At 32.9% G+C, this 20392-nt stretch overlaps 1 protein-coding gene across 2 annotated transcripts in view; it reads right to left on the bottom strand.

The window, feature by feature from the left end:
• Window positions 1–20392, bottom strand: part of LOC148309401 (uncharacterized) — a 353264-nt gene that overhangs the window by 14840 nt on the left and 318032 nt on the right. For both annotated transcript variants that reach the window (XM_088260145.1, XM_088260146.1), the window contains one exon: window positions 17691–17765. In XM_088260145.1, the coding sequence (XP_088116271.1) occupies window positions 17691–17765 (75 nt within the window). The remainder of the gene's footprint in view (window positions 1–17690; window positions 17766–20392) is intronic.

The following is a 20392-nucleotide window of genomic DNA, read 5'->3' on the forward strand; positions in this document are numbered from 1 at the left end:
TTATAAGCGCAAAACTGCGCTGTATCATTTGTGTAATGGCTTTTAATCATTAATGAGGGCATGATTGCTTCTTGAAAATACGTGAGGTATTCTGAAATTTTAAAATCGTGTTTGTTCTGTGGAATACAGTACTGATAAAGATATTCAAATATTCAATACATACATAATCGATGGAAATTATTGTAATTTTTCTTCTTCTTCAAACCTTCATCCGCAACCGATGGTGCATAGGGCACTGTATCATATAAACGCAGTGTTATCTTGATCGTTAACACATGAAGGAAAGGTGATCAGACCTCCACTTCAGGTACCAGTCCAGGGAATATTGAATAAATATAAGAGCCATAAAAAATCACAGGTATTTTTTTGACCCGCCCTGGGAATCAAACCCGGGCCCTCCAGTACGGTAGCCGAGCGTGCTGACCGTTACATTACGGAGGCAGATATTCAAACATCGCATGTAAAGTTAAGTCTAAATTCTTGAATTGTATCTTTAGGACGTTGAAGGATGAGGAGATGGTTAGTACGGTTTCTATTTTTATTACCATTATTTTTTAAATAATTTATACCACATCATCATATTACCACAAAGTGACTGCCGAACCAATTAATGAAATGAATAGTTCAGTGTCTGATAAATGAATAATTATAAAATAAAAACGATATGTTGAAAAGATTGGTAAAAATAAAAAGTTTGAAAATTTATGTATTAATTGTTAAATCAAATACAGATTATTTGAGTCTACTTTGTTGTATTTTATTGTTAAAAAACAAATAAAAATTTATATTGTGACAATTGTTTCGCCTAGTTGTGGCATTTTTAAACATTCTTTAGAAAATGCCATGACTAGACATTCTCAACATTTTGAGTGTGTCCAAATACTTGTTCACAAAATCTGGATTATATCCAATTGCAGGAGTTATTTTCATAGATTTTTTTTTGACATCTCATCAAAGATGAAAAAGAATATGGTGAATATTACGCGTGAGTAAAGTGATCACTTAAACCAGCCTATGACGGTCGTCAGCCCCGTAAATGCCCAGACTTCCATATTCTTCTTCATCTTTGATGAGATGTCAAAAATTATATGAAAATAACTCCTGTAATTGGAAAAAATCCAGATTTTGTGAACAAGTATTTGGACACACTCAAAATGTTGTAAATTATTGACCATGTCTTTATAAGCCCCTTTGAGGTAGTATTTTACGAAAATGGCGCTATACAAATTATCAAAATTATTTTTATTATTATTAACTCAGTAGACTAAAAAATCTGTGTTTGAGTTAACAATCAAAACTTAAACGAAAATGGAGTTCTACAAATTAAACGCCAAATCAATAAATGGATAAGTTGGAAAATTACTGTACTTATATAATATTCCATCGGTATAGAGTGGAACAAGTTAAATACCCGATGTTTAAGGTCTCGTTGAAGAAAAGCAATCCACAGTTGTGGAAAGATATTAAATATGCAGCGAGAAATCTTCTCTGCTTTATGAAAACCCCGTTCATTGTCTGGGTACAATATTTTGAAGAGACGGGAGTATCAGAGTCTGGGAAGTCTCGGCTGAGGGCCACTCGCTGTGTTATTGTTCCATAGCTCAACTTAGTCTTTATTTAAAACCAAGACTGGACGAGAACTAGGCGACTTGTAAAGATAAGACACCCCATCACTATTTGAGAAAAGCTTAAATATGACTATGATGGACCTATCATCACAAAAAGAGAATTATAAGATTATATATAATGACTATGATATTATTTTAAGTTAACGTAGATATTTCTTCATAATTTGACGTAACAAGTCACGATTAAATTTATAAATATCTAAACTAGCTGCACCCGGACATAAGTTGCTGTTTTTAAATCTATTTAAATCGTGAAAAAAACAACAACAAAAAAACAATACATATCTATTAAATATAAGTTGACAGTGCAATGAAGCAACAATCCAATCGAAAACCTTTAATATCCTAAGTGACAGCAGCTGCCAAGAAGCACGCTGTCCGCCGTGATTAATGATTAGTTTTGAATGTGTTGCTGTTACTTTCAACATATAGCGCTGCTATTCCGGTAAAAAAATGAGTTTAAAAAAATTATAATTTTATCTGACTAATTTTAAATGTGTTGAAATATATAAACTTTTATATTTTACTGTTTTAATATTTTATTTCGAGATAACTTGAGGATATTTGAAATTTTGAACAAACAAATATTTATAATTTTAGTTAAACAAATGATGAAAAAAATAAACACGAATAAAATATTTTTTTTCGTTTCAAAGCGTCAAGTGGATTCGATAAAAAAAACATTACTTGCACGAATTGTTAATAAAACTAAATTCCGTACATTTGCAATACGCAAACATATTTGTGGTAATTTTCAGCTTAAGGAAGACGAATAAAGGATATTAAAATTCTTTCCACATCTTCAGGATGAACATATTTATATAGAGGTGAGGTAGCAGTAATAATTTAGCTTGCTGGTGGTTGGCACCATACAAAATTTATTGAGTATTCATCAAGTTCCCGCGCGAACGGAAATTCCTTCACCAGCTTCCTGAAAAGTTTATCAAATTAAATATCTTAGCCATTACACTGACGGTTAGAGGGGGGATTAAGTAAAGAAGGCATTTTAATCAGGAAAAATTCTGAGATGAATCTCTTATACGTATTCAAAGTAGTTTAAAATTGAAATTAATTATTTCCATACAACAGATATGCCGACGATCAACCAGTTCTTCAATCTCCCAAAGACATAATCGATTGTTCTGAAATTTCGACACAACTTTTTATTTAGGTACGCGAATGTTTTCATATATTCGGTATAAATATATAAAAAATATACTTCGTCTGGTCAAAATCTTATACCTCATAAAGTGATCAAAAATACCTGGTTAGGATTTTTACCTAGGAAAAATCTTTTTGACCGCAATGGTAACGTTAATGCAATCTGTTGACAATCTTGTCACAATTTAAATGTTTCGACAGCTATTTCATTACTTCACAAGCATAGTGTAATTATACAAATTAGAAACAATTGGTTCCTGATTTATTTCTTTTCTAGTCAACCTGACTGAGCCACAGCATTGTGTGGCCAGGTACGGAGAGTTAACGACAATTTCTGTCAATTTTTATACAATGCCTTGGCTTATACACTAACTAATAAACTGCGTTGTTTTAATTATTAATAACAAAAGTTGATATTAAATTAAATTTAACGGATTATTAAGAAACAAATAATCTCCAAGAACTGATTACTTTCTAACCGTGAGCACGGAAATGTTATTCAGCTTACCTACATTAAAATAATATTCCCAGCGCTTTTAACTCTTATGCCATTCACAGGAAGGCATGAGGGTACGAAGGTAGTTGAAAATTTCACAAGGAATGTTCATTCAATTTCGAGGGAAGAAAGTTAATTTAATTAATGCCTCCACAGAGGTGCGGCAGGCTTACAAAATGAATACCATTCTACCAGGAGCACATATCAATTTAAGAGGTTCGGCGCCTCTATTCACATAGCAAATTGGAAAATTTCAATGTCGTGATACGCTCGCTAGCAATTAATTATTTGATTTATATAACGAGGAAATTAAGTGTCAATAGAGAAATATGTCTTAGAAATAAATAAAGATATAGATTTAGATGAAGTCAAATGACTTTTCATCCGAAAGGCGTTAAACATTTTAAAACTTGTTAAAAGTTTATGAGATGTCATAAGGTTGTCGAATCGATATAAAAATATACTAGAACATTAATGCGGATGAATCTGGCAATGATTGGAAAAAAATATTTACAAGAAAATGGAGCGAAAAGGAACAAAATTGCAAGTTGATGTAGCGGAAGGAAGTCCGGGTCTAGAAGGAAAAATAATATAAAAAAATATGATCGGAATTCCTGAACTTAGGTAAACACGCTGTTAATCTTCATCTTGAAACTTTTCCCAAGCGGAATTGGATAGGAAATCAATGATTTATTATAAACGTTTGAGACAGGAGACACATACAAGTCTACCTACGTATATGCGAAACCTGTCTAGGCAATTTAATTAGTATCTATATACAATACTCGTATATAACAGAACGAGGATTATGAACTTTCAATTTTCAATTTCATCCAAAACACAAATAAAACTCTACACCTTGGTTTGAGTAACAAGAGAGTATTATTTTAATAGTAATTGTGTAAGGGTCAAATTGATTCGAACAACGTAAATGTATTTAGGATTATAAAAACAAACAATCTTTAGTAAATACTAATCGATGGGTGTAAAAAAAACATATTTATGAAATTTAAATATAACTAACGAACTTATTAACTAACCACCATCGATCTTACTTCACTCATTAGATTCATATTCCTAAACCATCTCAACACACTTTTCTTAATTTTATCGATAATGCTTTGCCATTGGGACATATATCATGGGATCGTTTCGCCATCTGCTCTTGCAAATAATCTTCGCCTTTTCCACATTAGTGCATCTCGGGTATGTTAATACATTTTTGGATTATTGACTATTTGTTTTTTTTAGGAAATGAAAAATCACGAGGCACCACATAAAAAAAGTGATTTATGACCTGAATGCCCTTGAATTTCTAATAAGTAAAATTTTAATTTGTGTGTAAATTCAAAGTTAATTAAATAAAATTTCTATGATATTTTGGAAACATTAGAATGTATTATTCGGATTAAAGACATATTAAGGTAAGACGGCAGAGTAAATTCAATGTGTTAATAATAAATTTATCATTAACTTTGTATAAAGTTCACATTAAGCTTCAAACGGCCGTAGTGTGAAAATCCTTACTTAAAATTAATGAAGAAATATATAAGCAATGTTCTTGGAAAATGTACATTCGTTCTTACTAGGTAAGATAATGGCCGTACAAACTGTAATCTCGGTTTTAATTTTATCCTTGTTTATTTACAAATAAAACGAAAACATAATTCACTTTGAAAAGAAACGAAAATGTTTTTTTTGTTGAAAAAAACGTAAGAAGATTATTTTTAATTTACAAAATTAATTATCGAAATATAATTCAAGAAAGCTCCATATCATTTAAATTTTTGGTTTGATTTTTTTTCGACTTGAAAAGTTTTTTCAGGCAAGAACAATAAGCTTTAAAATCTCAATTTAAATGTTGAGTTTAAATAAAATTCACTGAAAAAATTCAAACATGTTTTTAAAATAAATTTTACCTTAAAATAAATCACCGTTTTTTGTTTGTTTACGTGTTTGTTTGTTTGTTTGTTATGTCACTATCAAAACAAGTGTCAAACTTCAATTCAAAAATAAATAATTATAATATAATCATGAATTGTTTCTTACATTTGACAGCTTTTTTTACCCTTCATAATTGCACCGATATATTTTCTCTTTGTATTAAAAACATTACCACATGAATATGAAAGGAGAAATAACATATTAAAGAAAGACAAGTAGAAGGTACATCTCTTATTATACAATATATCAAGTAAAGAAAAGGTTGACAATCCACTATTAATGAAACGACGATTGCAAACTATCAGTAAGAAACTTTAGGCTCGAGCTCGAGAACTTGATTCCTATTTCAAACAAAAGTCCCCTAGGCTTACTGGAAATTAATACTGAATAGAGTGTAAAAAAAAATAAAATGATATTAACGCGTGGTTTGCGGGAAACACTTAAAAGCATCATTTACATACTGTTGGTAGAGACCGGGAGACGCATATAAGAGTTCTATTTGCTTACTTATGGTAGAGCGCAAGACGCCAAAAAAACATTGTACAGATCGGAATTGGGTTTGCGGTTACTTCTGAGTATGTAGTATACAGCACTAATTATTTTACTAATTAGGGATTGATAAAAAACTGCCCGAAAACAATGTTTTAAGTTAATATTTATTTCACAAAAGTTGCATAAAAATGTTATGTTTTCAAAGGGTTAAATTAAACTTTCGAATTTTTACAAAGTACTTGCAGTGGCAATTGGTTGGTCGGCGTTGCTATGAAAGTAACGTTTCCGCTATAACTCTTCTACTTCCGATTGTAAAGCTTGATTCCCCAGAAGTATGTGTGGAAAGGAAGAATAAATAGTTGTTTGCAGTGGCCATTTGCCGGACAAGTTATGGCCGCCATTACAGGATCTCCCGTGTGAACCCAGGAAATGGCAACATTTACACGATAACATCGTTGCAGCGAGATACGAGCTCCACTCGATATATGAGATCACTTAATACTGACGGGGTTTTTGGGGAAGGGTACAACTTGTTAACGAAGTTGTACCATTCAAAGATCAAAATTTTACAAAAAGGGGCTACGTAAAAAAACAGTTAACATTATTTACAATAGCAGTATGACATATGACAGTGGTCGTGAATAATCTTACTAACCAACACACCGCTTCTCAGCAGGGGTAGGCAAGGTTAAAAGAATGCCACACCAATCTGTCTTTGTAAACCATAATCGCCACTTCCACATTTATGCATCCCCTCATTCATACCAGCCGACTATTCCAACTCCTGACCAGACCACATTCAAGTAATTGGAATACTTGATCATACCAAGTTTTCCTCGGCCTTATTCTGCTTCTATTACCAACTAAATTTGTTTCATAAATTTGTTTTACTGTTATTTCTTCACTCATTATATTCACATACCCAAACCGTTTTAGATTTCACGGAAAGATAAATCTGCAAATATGCATGAACCTAAATTCTTGATATTTTTTTCGAAAACCCGTGGTCGAAAACGACTTTTGTTAAATTTTTCCTTTTTTTGAATACCGGTCATTAGCGTCAAATTTATTTTTAAATAAGAAGTCTTCAGAATGATTTTTTTATAATTTATGTTTATATAAAACATTTTGGAGGAAACTCTTTATAAGATTTGTGTACTTTGAAGGATGTTAATGAAATGAATAAAAAATCAGAGCACGTTGGTTTTAATAAAACGTCAGAGGATGAAAAGGGTTGTAATTTTCGTGATGTTATAAATATTAAATAAAGCTGAAAATATTTTGTACTACATATTTTCTCATTTTACGGGTTAAACTTGAGATGAAAGCGATCAATCAACGCCACACCTCCTAACGGGTGAAATTCATTGCCGCCTATAGGTACAGATTGCGAAGACGACGAAAAAACCAGTTCACTCTTTTGTGTACCAAATAATGATACGGGAAGGTATCAGGGGACCAGCGTATTACGGGGGTGCGAACGCTCTGATATCAACGCAGAGTACAATTACAATCCGGTTCATCAAACAGCTGAATCAATTCTGACATCCCCGCCTCGTGCGGTGGCTTCTTTCTACATCTATACACTTGAGGGTTCTGCGCTCCTGGTAAGTCGACGTAATCAATTTATATGAAAAATGGATTCATTTCCGCAGATAAAGGCTTTTCAAGAGGGTTAGGCCTGATAATATTCTGTATTTTATGAAAATTTAAATAGAATTTCAACGAAACACGCCTAACCAAATTCCCATACATTTCACGATTAGGGGATGTTTCTCACCGATCGAATTTTAAGTTTTTCGGTAAAATTGTACTAAAAAACAATTAAACTAAAAAATTATTTTTTCTTCTTTGGATATTTTGTATTTACAAAAGATGCGGATTTTCTATGATTATGTGGAGATAAACTTAACGCAGTCTATCTAACTAACGATCACCGACTTAAATTCGCAGTCTTTTTGCAACATTTGTAAGTTCTATGACAAACGCTTCCAATGTAGGCCATTTTAATAAGAATTACATAATATTATTAAAAGAATATTAGTTTACTTGGTCCTCAAAATATTCTGTCAAGGATAAGATGTACTTAAAAGATTTTCAAGTGGGTATTTATTACCATTGTTCACATTAGGTTATAAATTTTTGTTGATGCTTATCAATATGCTCCATAAAAAAGTATGAGAAATATTCATAATAAAGATAATATTATAAATAGAATTTATGATATCTTGAAGATAAATTTCACAATTGTTGTAGAAGATTTAAAAATATGGAGAGACCTTTATTAAAGCATTTTACGCACACTTCATCATTTTGATAAAAAGGCCCATAAAACAGCATTTATCTTAACGTCCATTATACCCGGGCCAACGTGTACGAATACAAAATGTAGTTCATTTCCATAAAGATAAAGCGGACGACACCATAACGGGCACTATTGGGGGATGAAATGTATCCGCGCCGGGGCGGGGAAGTCGGGCACAATGCAAACACTTGTCCGTAACAATAAGACCAAGAAGAGAACTGATTGTGTACTGGGGTTACCCGAGGGATCAAATTATCAAAGCTTCAAATACAGTGTCCGTAATGACACGGGGAGTATTACTCTTATCCAAAAAGCTTTATTTTAATGTGAGATAACTTCATGACAAGTTCTACAATTAGGTAAATACATTTACATATTATTATTGACTACGTTATCAAATAGTAACAACTACATGCATTATGTTTTTTTTTATCATAAGAGATATATTTGTGTTTTTATTATTTACAAAAATACTTCAATTTCATACTATTTCTATAAGCTTAAGCGCCTCATTATTAAAAATAGGTATCAAATTGTGGTAGAGTGGGTCCGAACCAAGAAACTCTGACTCAAGAGTCCGTGTCCTACCTACAGGACCACAACCCGACACAAAACATAGACATATTTAAATTTATTACATTTATACGTTACATTTATGTATAATATTAGCGATGAGTAATTTCCATAACTGAAAAAAAAAAAAGAAAACATAGGGCAAAACGTGAAATATAAAGCAATTAAAGGTACAGTACATAGGCATATAAAAACATAAGGTAAGAAGCATGTTTTAAGAAAAAAAATTAGAAAATATACTAATCACAACCACAAATCGCTCACTCCTTTCAAGAACGTCATAAATCAAAAAACTTGATTTTTCAGGAGAACGTTTTTAAAGTTCAAACATAAAATACAATGTATTAAAAATAAATATCAAGCCACTTATTTAACTTTTTATTGTGCAATAGATCTATTTAGGTAAAACCTGAATATTTTTTCTCCATTTGAAAAATATTAAGTACATTAAAAAAAATAATTAAACAATACCTTTTCTTCAAAATTCAAAAATAACACCTTCTCTCCTGTAGCGGGTAAATATTAAGCTAAAAATATGCCGCTTTTGCTGGGATGTAGTACATTTTCTGGGCATTACGAAAACATGCACAACTCAAAATTGACGATTTTTGATTTATGACGTTCTTGAAAGGAGTGAGCGAAATGTGTATCCCAAAAGTATTTTTTCAATTCATTCATTTTTATTCCTTACTGACTGACATTTTTATCGTGCATTAAAATTCAGAAAAAAATAAAACAATAAAGTAAAATAAGCTTTGAATATAGTTATATTTGAAATTTTAGGATTGACAATTGACTGTACAAAAAGTATGGAATTTAATTAACATGAAGTTTGTAGCGTAACAAAGACGTAAAAAAATTATATTAAAAGAAAAGATAATAGATCTTAACTCACAAAAAAATGTATATACTTACTCAGCACAAAAAATCTAAAAAAATACGAAGTAAAATGTAAGCTGTAAAAGCAAAGAGGGTTGTATATTTTTTTCAGGCTTTCATTGAATGGTAAATGTATTCTTTCTCCCGAGCTCTCAACTTATCTCTCATAGGGAAGAAAAAATCTACATTCTTAGTTGTATCGAGCAGCTTCATCGGGACGCGGATTTTCCGAACGACACCATTTTATTGCGAGAAAGATATTTTAAAAGGGATCAACAAAACGTATCAGCCATTGAATCCTTCGCGTGATAGATTTGATAATAGTTCGAAAAGACAGTTAAGCCCCTTTATTTATCGTATCACTGACGTAGCTAAAAGAGAAAATTGGATACAACTTGCGCTGAAAGAGGTTTCACAATCGAATACAAACATTTCGATAGGAAAGCTTATTTTGAGTGACCGCGTTTAAGGATGTAATACCGAGGACATTAAGGATTATAATATTAAATTGAAGGAAACCCTTTTTAAGACCTACTTGCCACATTCAGGACATTTTTTCTTATATCGCTCACTCCTTTCAACATCATATATCGAAAATTGTCAATTTTCAGTTGTGCATGTTTTCGGAATGCCCAGAAAATAAACTATATCCCAGCAAAAGCGGCATATTTTGAACTTAATATTTACTCGCTATAGGGCATAAAGTGTTGTTTTTTCAGTTTGAAGAAAAGGTATTGTTTATTTTTTTTTTAGATATACTTAATATTTTTCAAATGGAGAAAAAACCTTCAGGTTTTACCTAAAAAGGTCTATCGCACAGTAAAAAGTTCAATAAGTGGCTTGATATTCATTTTCAATACTTTTCATTAAATGTTTAAACTTTAAAAACGTTCTCCTGAAAAATCTTATTTTTTTTGTAAATGACATTGTTGAAAGGAGTGAGCGATATCAGTATACGTTAAAAAGATATTGTAAGTTTTAATTAATTCTACTAACATCAAATTGAACAAGGAACCTTGGAATTTAAATAAATCCAATGTAAAATAAACAGGATTCCGCACTAAAGCTCTCAAGGTGGCCAGTACTAGGCATAATTAGTTTTCGTATAAAATATTTATGAAACCATCAAAAGCGACTATCTTCCCCGGTGCTATACCTTTCATAAATGAATTGCAAATATGGCTCTAGAAAAAAAATGTTCGCGGAAAGGTTACGAAATTAAATATACGAGAGGAAAAAGTAGGAAGGAGGGTGAATGTGTCAATTTGAATAAATAATTTCAGGTGTAGAGGCCATGTGAAACAAGATTATACATCACTGTTTTTTTTAATATCATTATACGATTAAAAATATAATTAAGTGGTAAGAACGTTTTATTCAAACCCTCATCCACACCTGATATTGCATAGAGCACAACATCATATAAACACAGGACTATCTTTATCGTTAACACATGAAAGAAAAAGGTGATCAGCTCTACGCTTCAGGTACCAGTCAAGGGTAATATTAAATATAAAGATAACAGTAAAAAAAACATTTTTATTTATTTTACCCCCTCTCTCTGGGATTTGAACGCGGGACATCCAGTAGGCGGAGGCGGATTTACTGAAAAGTATTATAAAATAATAAGACGTGGAAAAATAATTATGTAATTAGTTGAACGTCCGAACAAAAGGGGGTAAGGAAACGAACGCTCAGTGAATTATTAAAACAGCGAGAACCGATTAAAATATTACATTGGGATACAAAAAATGACCCATTTGCCGTTAAAAAGTTCAAGGGTTTCAAATGTAACAAAATACTGGAAATACCAGGGTAACACGAGGCGGGGGGAGGTGTGCAAACAGGGGTGACCCGCTTCCGCCATCCAATGCGGAACCCGACACTAAGTGATGAAACTAGATTTGTTTACCTCCACGAAAGAAAAATACAGCCTACTTACCCTCGCAGAGTCAACAAGACAAGCACCGGTAAACAGGCACAGTCGGTAATGTGAAAGTTTCTATTTTGAGATCAAGTCAAAGATTTCTCCTTTTTCTTGAACACCCTCCTTAGCGAAGCGTTGGTTTTTCCATCCAGAGGGACATCCCGCTTCGAAAGTATTGAAGATTAATGATATTCAATTTGGTATGAATTGTGCTTCACTCCCTTGCGAGTTGTTTTTGTTAAATGTTTTTGCTCAGTGAAGGGTTTAATTTATGTCGACAAAAATAAATTACAGTCAATAGTGAATTATGGCGGAAGAAATCGTTTCCTTCATAAAACCGATTCTCGTCGAAATTTACTTTTTATTCTTTTTAATTCGTTTTAAATTCGTACAAACGGAACAAACGATAGACCCTATTTTATCTGAAATGAGGTTCTGATACCTCGTGAATGTCCGCATAGCTCGATTTAATTAGCGTTATTCAACATTTTGCAAGTCACACTAGCTTACAAATGGAATGGAAAATAATTCCCAACGTTATAAATCAAAGTCATAAATAACTTCCGAAAAGAAAACCATTTCCATCAAATTATATATTATTATTAAACGTAACAAGTATTGGTCTGGACGAATTGGAAGTCGAGTGTTAAGTGATTTTTTTGGAACATGTTTTCTCCCTTTTCACATTAAAGTATTTCTGTCAACATTTCCTATTTTCTGTAAAAATGCGTCACATTTGACTTTAATGCACATCACAGAATACATTTCAGTAATAGTCCCTAATTTATTTTATTAAAATTCAAAGCAGCGAGACCCAAAATTGTATTTATGCCATCTCCCCCTAAGGAAGGATTAAGAAAACCACCCATTGAAATACATTAAAGAACGGCAATTTAGATATTGAAAATAAACTGATAAAAGGGTAATAAATTTCGATTTATTTTAAGAAAGGATATATCATAAACCATAAATTTAAAATACAGTTATTTAGGAGATTTTTTAATGTATCGAAAATCAACAATTTGGTTTTCCCAGCGTCATGTTTATTCGACCAAAAAGACTGTGGAGAAAAGGAAACTTTTTGCTTCATTCCTTTTATCCAATTTGCATTCACTTGAACAGTCACTCAGTCACTTGGAGGGAGAATGTCTTCTTCGGCCTTGCCTACCCCGTGCCCCGCTCCCCGCGCCGCCAGCTCCAGAGGGAGAAATCAGCCCCTTCGTCAAAAGAAAAATGTTTTCGATAGTATTCTTAAGTAGGTTCGAGCACTTTCGCCTTTTGAAGTGGTATCGGGAGATTATAAAGTTTTATGGGTTAACTTGATTTAGGGGACTCTCTCTGCGAGTACCGGAATGGTTCTGTTTAAACTTGGATCGTTTTATTCTGGGTTTAGTATTCAAGACGCGGTCATGTAGCTTTAAGGTTAGAAAAAAAGTCTTCAAGTTTTATGCCTTTCCCAAAGCGAAACATTAAACACGAAGTGAGCTTTGATGATTTGTGGTAAAAAAAACATATAAAAAAAGATAAAATAAAAACAAAAATTTAAAATAACAATAATGATTATTTCGGTGTACCTACGTATGCTTTCTACCGTATTTAATGGAAGGAAAAAAAATATGAGAAATACTTTCGAAAAAAGTTGTTCTCTTTCAAATACGTTCCATACAATAAAAACTTTTCGTTTGGATGAAAGAACAATATAATTTTAGGAAACAAGGATTAAAGTTTTATTGAGATAATAAATTTTTAAAAAGTTCAGCGTTGTATAAAACAAAAATGAATATAATCAAACAAAATCCAAGTGTAATAAAAGCCGACTAAAACTAATTAACAGATAACTTGAAATTTATTGCTTCCATGGGCCAGGGTAACATAATCTTTTGACGAGGGAGAATTTCAAAAACCGCTTGATATATTTGAAATTCGAGCTGCTATTATTTCTCTTTCTCGGCTGAAAGTATCAGGAGTCTAGGTTCGCGGAGGGGTAGTCAATTTTCAAACATCCCCCAATTAATTTGAAGGGCGTTTTCTCGACGCCTCTTAGTGTCTAATTAGGCGCGCGGAACATAGGAAGGGGTTGATTATTTTTCGGAGGCAATTCAAAGATAAAACTATTGTTAACAGCGACAGGCCTCGATAATCGAACGGTCTGATGAATATTTCAGCGCGTTTTCTGTTAAATTCGTGATATTAAATTAATGAGAAGTGATTCTGAAAACTTCTTTGAAAATTAATTTCGCAAAAATAAGTTCGATAGAATTTCAGTAATCATTGCTACGACACTCATATCTTTTTTTTAAATATATGAGTCAAATCTCTTGATTTTAATAAGAGTTAAGTTTTTCTCGTAATTCTTCATTATTTACATTAGTCATTGATGATTTTTTCAGAACCTGTGTTCCCTCTTCAGAGAGTTATTTCTCACGAAAATTGGTACAGATGATGCTAATTTATACCATGTGGAAGGTGAGGAACGATTAACGTACTTTCGCCTGGCATGAAAAGTGTACTTCCGAGATAAAACTTGTCGATTTAGTTCGCGCCGTGAAGGAATTTCGTCCGGCATCAATTATAGGCGCTTTTTACATGTTCGCGGCCCTCCGTTCCTAATTAAGGCAGGCGGTAGAATTCTCACATTCCCGTTCTAACACCATCCTTCGTAATGGCGTCCTACCATTGGCATTGATCTGCAGAGGAGAAGGGAGGCGGGAGAGCGTGTTAACGTGTAATAGATGGCGCTAGATAAATTGCGAAGAAGGGTAGAAACAATTGTTGAGAGAAGGGACCATTAAGTAACGCCGCGCGATTTAAGTTGGTTTACAGGAAGATATAGATGAACCGGAGAGAAATACGTGTGCGAAAGAGTTTGGGCTATAGGATAATGAAGTACATCAATCTTCGGTTACACTGTTTGAAAAATAACAAAAACAGACAGCAGAACGGTTTAATTTAGAAAGCCTGTTCGCGAAAAGGTTGCTTAATAATCTGGCCAAATGAAGAAACAGAATAGAGCTTCAGAGCATAGGAAACAGTGGTTTGAAAAATATATCGTAGTCGTACACGAGAAAGTGACCAACTAACAAACTGTAAAATGTTCAGGAGGGCCATTTAAGTCACCTTTGTTTGGCAAGAAAATAAACATCAATGCAGTTAGTCATTTTTAACAGGTCAATATATTATGTTTCCAAGTTTAAAATCCTTCGGGATTTTTTCAGGGCAATATTAAGCTAGTAAGATATCAAATAGTATCACGTTTTTGTTAAAAATGCACTTGGTCACTTTCTCCTATATCTATGACTACGATATCTGAAGTTTTCCGTTCCTCGGGGATGAGGAACACGGCCGATGAAAAACTTACGCCATTGTCGATTCCACCGCACAAATACGATTCCTTGTCTCCGTATAGTATAGCTTGTTCAGCCCTAAATGGGAATAATAATTCAGCGTGACTGCCTTACAATTTAAATGGCGCCGGGCAGCCCAATTCATTCAGGGTTCAATGGAATCCCTAATGGAGCTTTGACGCTATTACCGTTACCGGAGCGCAGTAGTACTAACTGCCATCTATCGCTTGCCGCATTCATTTATTCCCTTCGTTTTAATTTAAACATTGTAAATCTTAGACTCGCGTCTTGCTCGTCTCCCGCGGACGGCGACGTCTCTGAATATGGAATTTTCATAATGTAATTAGAAGCGCCGCTCCCGGGAAAAGAGGAATCTTTAAAACAAATAGCGCGGCGAAAACCGTTTTAGAATATGAATGTTTATTTGATTTCGTAATTAAGATGGCAACGGGACGAAGATTGGAAATTTAAACGCGATTCGTGAAATCGGGCGCAATTTCGAACCAGCAAAACGAGTATCATTTATTCCTGTTGATTGATGCGTTTCTGAATGAACAAATTGCAGGGCTGTCAAAAAATAATTTTGATGATTAACGGAGTTCGTATTCAAACATAACTATACATCCATATTTTATTTTATATATTCAGATATTGCGAGTAATTTTGAGATCTAGTACCCCTGAAAGCATATCAATTATGCATACGAACATGTCTTCGGGGAAAATTTATAATTCTACATAGCCAAAGAATTAATTAGAATACGTTTTAGTTAAGTAAAATAACAAAGGAATACGAGTTACTAAATCATTAACGGAATCCTGAGCGCCTTTGTGAATGGAAAATCTGAGGAATTAGTGATGCTCATCACTCCCTCATTGTATGGTGTGAATATTCACTGGGAAAATTCCTGTTCCGAGTGCTGGAATGTTAATTTTTAATGGAGAAATGTCGCCGTTTTAGCAATGTTAATACCCGCTTCCGTATATGTGCTCCTGGTAGTTTGAGATGTTTACATTCCCCTAAAATGCTTCCAAGTGATGGACAAGCGTCGGAAACGGAAATTTAACAGATCTTTACTCCTTCGAATACTTCGTAGGGTGCCCAAGCGAGCCACTCGAAATTAAGAAATTTAATATGTATGGTAATACATTAAAAATAGTAAAAACAGGAGAAGAAAATTATATTTTTATTTTTATTTTAACGAAATCTGATTTACCCTCAAAATAATACATGTATCAAAATATACAAGCTCCTGATATGTAAAATAATTTAGAAGAGTTCTTGTATAATGGTGGAGAATCTTCAATATATATATATATATATATATATATATATATATATATATATATATATATATATATATATATATATATATATATATATATATATATATATATATATATATATATATATATATATATATACATATATATAAAAGTTGCTAAATTGATACAGCAGTCAATTTTATTCTATGATTTTTCTTTCTTTTTCATTTAGACTTTATATTCAAGGACTATCTACCTTCGATTGCAAACCGTTATATAAGGTATCAAACATTTTGACCAATATCACTAGACTATTTATGGTTGGTAGGAAGTTATTGCTTCTTCGCAATAAGACCTCAAATGTATGTTTTTTGTACATGAAAAGAATAAATAAACAAAAGTTAACGTTGCCCAGTTTAGCAAGTGATCACGTAACCCAACCAGTGTCAGGTCGCAAATTTAATGTATTTTATTCCCTTCATATAAAATATAACCTTTTAGCTCAAAAATAATATTTTTTTAAACAGGAAGAGTGTTTGTTCTTTATATAATCATGTCTTTGCGCGCCGTTTAATATGCTGGGACATTTTCACATTCGTACGGCTAGCTGTAAGCTTCTAGTGTACCATGAACATCTCCGGTATGTTTATTATCTGTATGGTCGGGTTGATGCTGTTCGCAGTGTCGCAACAGCTATTACAAGGATGAGATGGCGCGACAACGCGACCCGATTGTTGCAATTGTTGGCTGGGGATCCTGGGAGCCTGGGACGCCGTTTTGTTCATGCCGGAGATGATAAGAGACACCGCCGTGTCCGCAGCAAGTTGGACTAACACATATAAACATGACTTTACGTAAGTCGGCTCCTTAAGCAATGATTCAATTAAACTTAATGGAAATATTCAATTAAGGCGCGTTCGGCTGCATTCGAGGAACAATGACGATTGTCCAATTGTCGTGGTCTGTATATTTATTTGCTTCGATTCTCTTAAATTAGCAGGCATATCTCTATACGAATACGCATTATTAAATTTACATACCCGATCATTTTATATAACTTTGTTAATTGGTACCTACTTTAATAATCCACGTCTTGATTTTGATAGTAAAAAATATGTATTTCAACTTTTTTAATGATAAGTACAACCTATCATCTCTGAAGAAGGAAGGGTGCTTATCAAAACCAGTTGGAAACATAGCACCACAATAAAGTGGTTTAAAACAAAGTTCGCATTTTTTTTTAAAGCATGTTATTTATTTCACACTGTATGAATAGCTGTATTTGTGACTACCTTCACCATTTTTCAAAATTTTTCAATTTTTCAAATTTTATTCGATTTTTATTATAACCAGTATTTATGCAAACCATTTTATTTATGTTTTCCTGATAAATTTCAGACTAACTTTATATTAATCTACCGAAATCAATCATTCTAATAAAATGCTTCAGCACATTGGATGGGCTAATAAGACATAAAGTGGAAGTCCTCTGGGAGACGATAAAGAAAAACTTTTCTTTGTTAAAGCTTTGATAAAACAGTTATAACCTCTCAAAAAGTGAAATTGATAATGTACAAAATGTTTGATTAAAATTGAAGAATTAAGATACACTTGTTTATAATCAGGTTAATTAATAATTGGAAAAATATAACGTTTTTAAAATATATTGTACTTACACATATGTCTTTCTCTTGGCACATGGAACCCCAGACTTGGAAGTTTGATTGAAGCAGCTCGCAATTTTCCCAACACTGTAAAAATGTAAAACAAAAGTTTATTAGTACCTAATATAACAAAAAAAATAATTAGAAATGTCAAAGATAAAATTAAGAAAGGTTTGGACATGTGGAACGTATGAGTGAGGAAAGTACGGTAAAACAAATTTATAAGGCAAATGTAGTTAGAAAAAGAAGCAGAGGAAGACCGAGGAAAACCTAACACAATCAGGTTTGCCAAATACTTGAAACCGGCCGGGTCAGGAGTCGTAATAATCGTCGGGTATGTATGAGGAGATGTATGAATGTATGTAAGAGGCGAATAATGTTTGCAAGGACAGAGTGGTGTGGCGTTCGATTCTCTCTGCCTACCCCAGCAGGGAAGCGGCGTGATGGTTAGTTAGTTAGTAAGTTCAGATAAAAAAGTGATTTTTTGAAAAAAAAACCCTTTACCGCAATGGCAGGGCCATCTGTTGGACGTAAGAGCAACAGACGCATTACTCAACAATGCTCATATCGAACAGAATTATTCTTGAAAGCTGTTGACATTGCACATTTTTTTGTTTGTTTTAGATTTCAATGTTCATTCATATATTTATATTCCTTCACAAGCATTGTGAAGCAAAACATTAGAAATGTATTTCTTTCTTTCTATTTAGACAGACTCAGCCGCAGCAACGCGTGGCCGAGTCCTATTCTTATAAATATGTAGTTAGGAGCGAAAATAAGCGATTAAAAACTTGGATACAATTACAACATTTTGAGTGTGTCCAAATACTTGTTCACAAAATATTTGGACACACTATACACACAATACTTGTACTACAATACTTATACTACACAATATTTGTATTTGGACACACTCAAAATGTTGTAAATAAATTATCTGGTCAAATTATAAGCTTAAAAAATAAAAATGAAAATGGTATTTTCTGGCGTTTCTCATGTGTGTGATTATAATCCAGGATTCGGACCTCACATACTAATATAAGAGTTTCTGCTTAGTAAAAAGCTTCTTTACATCTCACCAGTCGATGTCTGTAGTGAAGTTCTAGTGATTCATGAACAAGGTTTCTAAATTGGTTCATATATATAGAACTTCCAAGAATTTGAGTGGTGTGATTGTCAATAATGGGTAGAATTGGTGAATGTTACACGTGTGTAAAGTGATCACTTAAACCAGCCTATGACGGTCGTCATCCCCGTAAATGCCCAGACTTCCATATTCTTCTTCATCTTTGATGAGATGCCAAAAAATAATTGGATACAATTCATTTTAAAATTTACTATCAAATTTTTTTTGTCAGCCTTCAGAACCAAATAAAATATAACATTGGTATGAGACGCTTCATACCACAATAAGTTTGTTTTATAAACCCTCTGACCGTAATGAGAACAATGGAAGAGGAAACATCGCTGAAGATAAGTGGAGAGATTGAAAAACACGAATCGATATCCTATAATCTCCAGTATTAGGAGATGAGCAGTTGTTAGGAGGTACGGGTGAGCTGGTGTTCTCTGGCAAATATAATTACCGTCTAACGGAAACCGAAGCAAGTATCCGAGGAGCAAGTGATTGAGATTGAATTACGCAGTACAGGGTATGGGCGAGGCCGCTAACTGCTTCTTGTTCGCAGGGAGGGTAAAGTATACGGAATACTGGTGAAATAAAACACAAACAAAATGGATTAGATGCGGAGAACATGTTTTGTACAGGGTGCGTCGGATGCCAGTCTCCCGGAATAAATATTGATGTTAATTTTCCATTTTTTGTACACATTTTTCATCCAAACATTTTATTAGTTTAAGATCGAAGGCATACAAACGTCTACGAAGGTATAAATACAATTAAATATATTAACAAATTTGGTCACAATATGTTAAATATTGGATTAAAAATAATACAAAATAAAAACACGATACACATTATGATAAATAAAGCAGATTAAAATTTGATGGTTGAATTTAATGAGATTTTAAAATATGAAAGAATATTATTTTTTGACATCTCATCAAAGATGAAGAAGAATATGGAAGTCTGGGCATTTACGGGGCTTACGACCGTCATAGGCTGGTTTGAGTGATCACTTTACACACGTGTAACATTCACCAATTCTACCCATTATTGACAACCACACTACTCAAATTCTTGGAAATTCTATATATATGAACCAATTTAGAAACCTTGTTCATGAATCACTAAAACTTCACTAGAGACATCTATTGGTGAGATGTAAAGAAGCTTTTTATTAAGCAGAAACTCTTATATTAGTATGTGAGATCCGAATCCACACACTCAAAATGTTGTATATGAAAGAATTATTGTACTTATTGATTCAGCACTTTATGGTAATATGTTTCCATGATTCTTATTTTTTTTTTACTTGTTAAAAACCACTACATATTTTTAAAAATATATAATAGTATACATAAATTAAACTTCGACTGTGGATCAGTACAAGAAAATTCAATAATCAGGGAAAGTGAATTATGATAAAGAAATATATTTTTTTGAGAGATTGGTAAACATTGAATAGATAAAAATCAAATATGACAACAATAACTAATAAAATATTATCAGTCGTAAATTTCCACACTTATAGCTAATAAAGGGAAAATGACTAAAGTGTCATGTTCCTTTAAAAAAAAAACAGCTTCTACCC

This window comes from Brachycentrus maculatus, unplaced genomic scaffold (assembly GCF_059751285.1).
Source record: "Brachycentrus maculatus isolate JH-2025_06_01 unplaced genomic scaffold, ASM5975128v1 h1tg000125l, whole genome shotgun sequence".
Classification (NCBI taxonomy): Eukaryota; Metazoa; Arthropoda; class Insecta; order Trichoptera; family Brachycentridae; genus Brachycentrus; species Brachycentrus maculatus.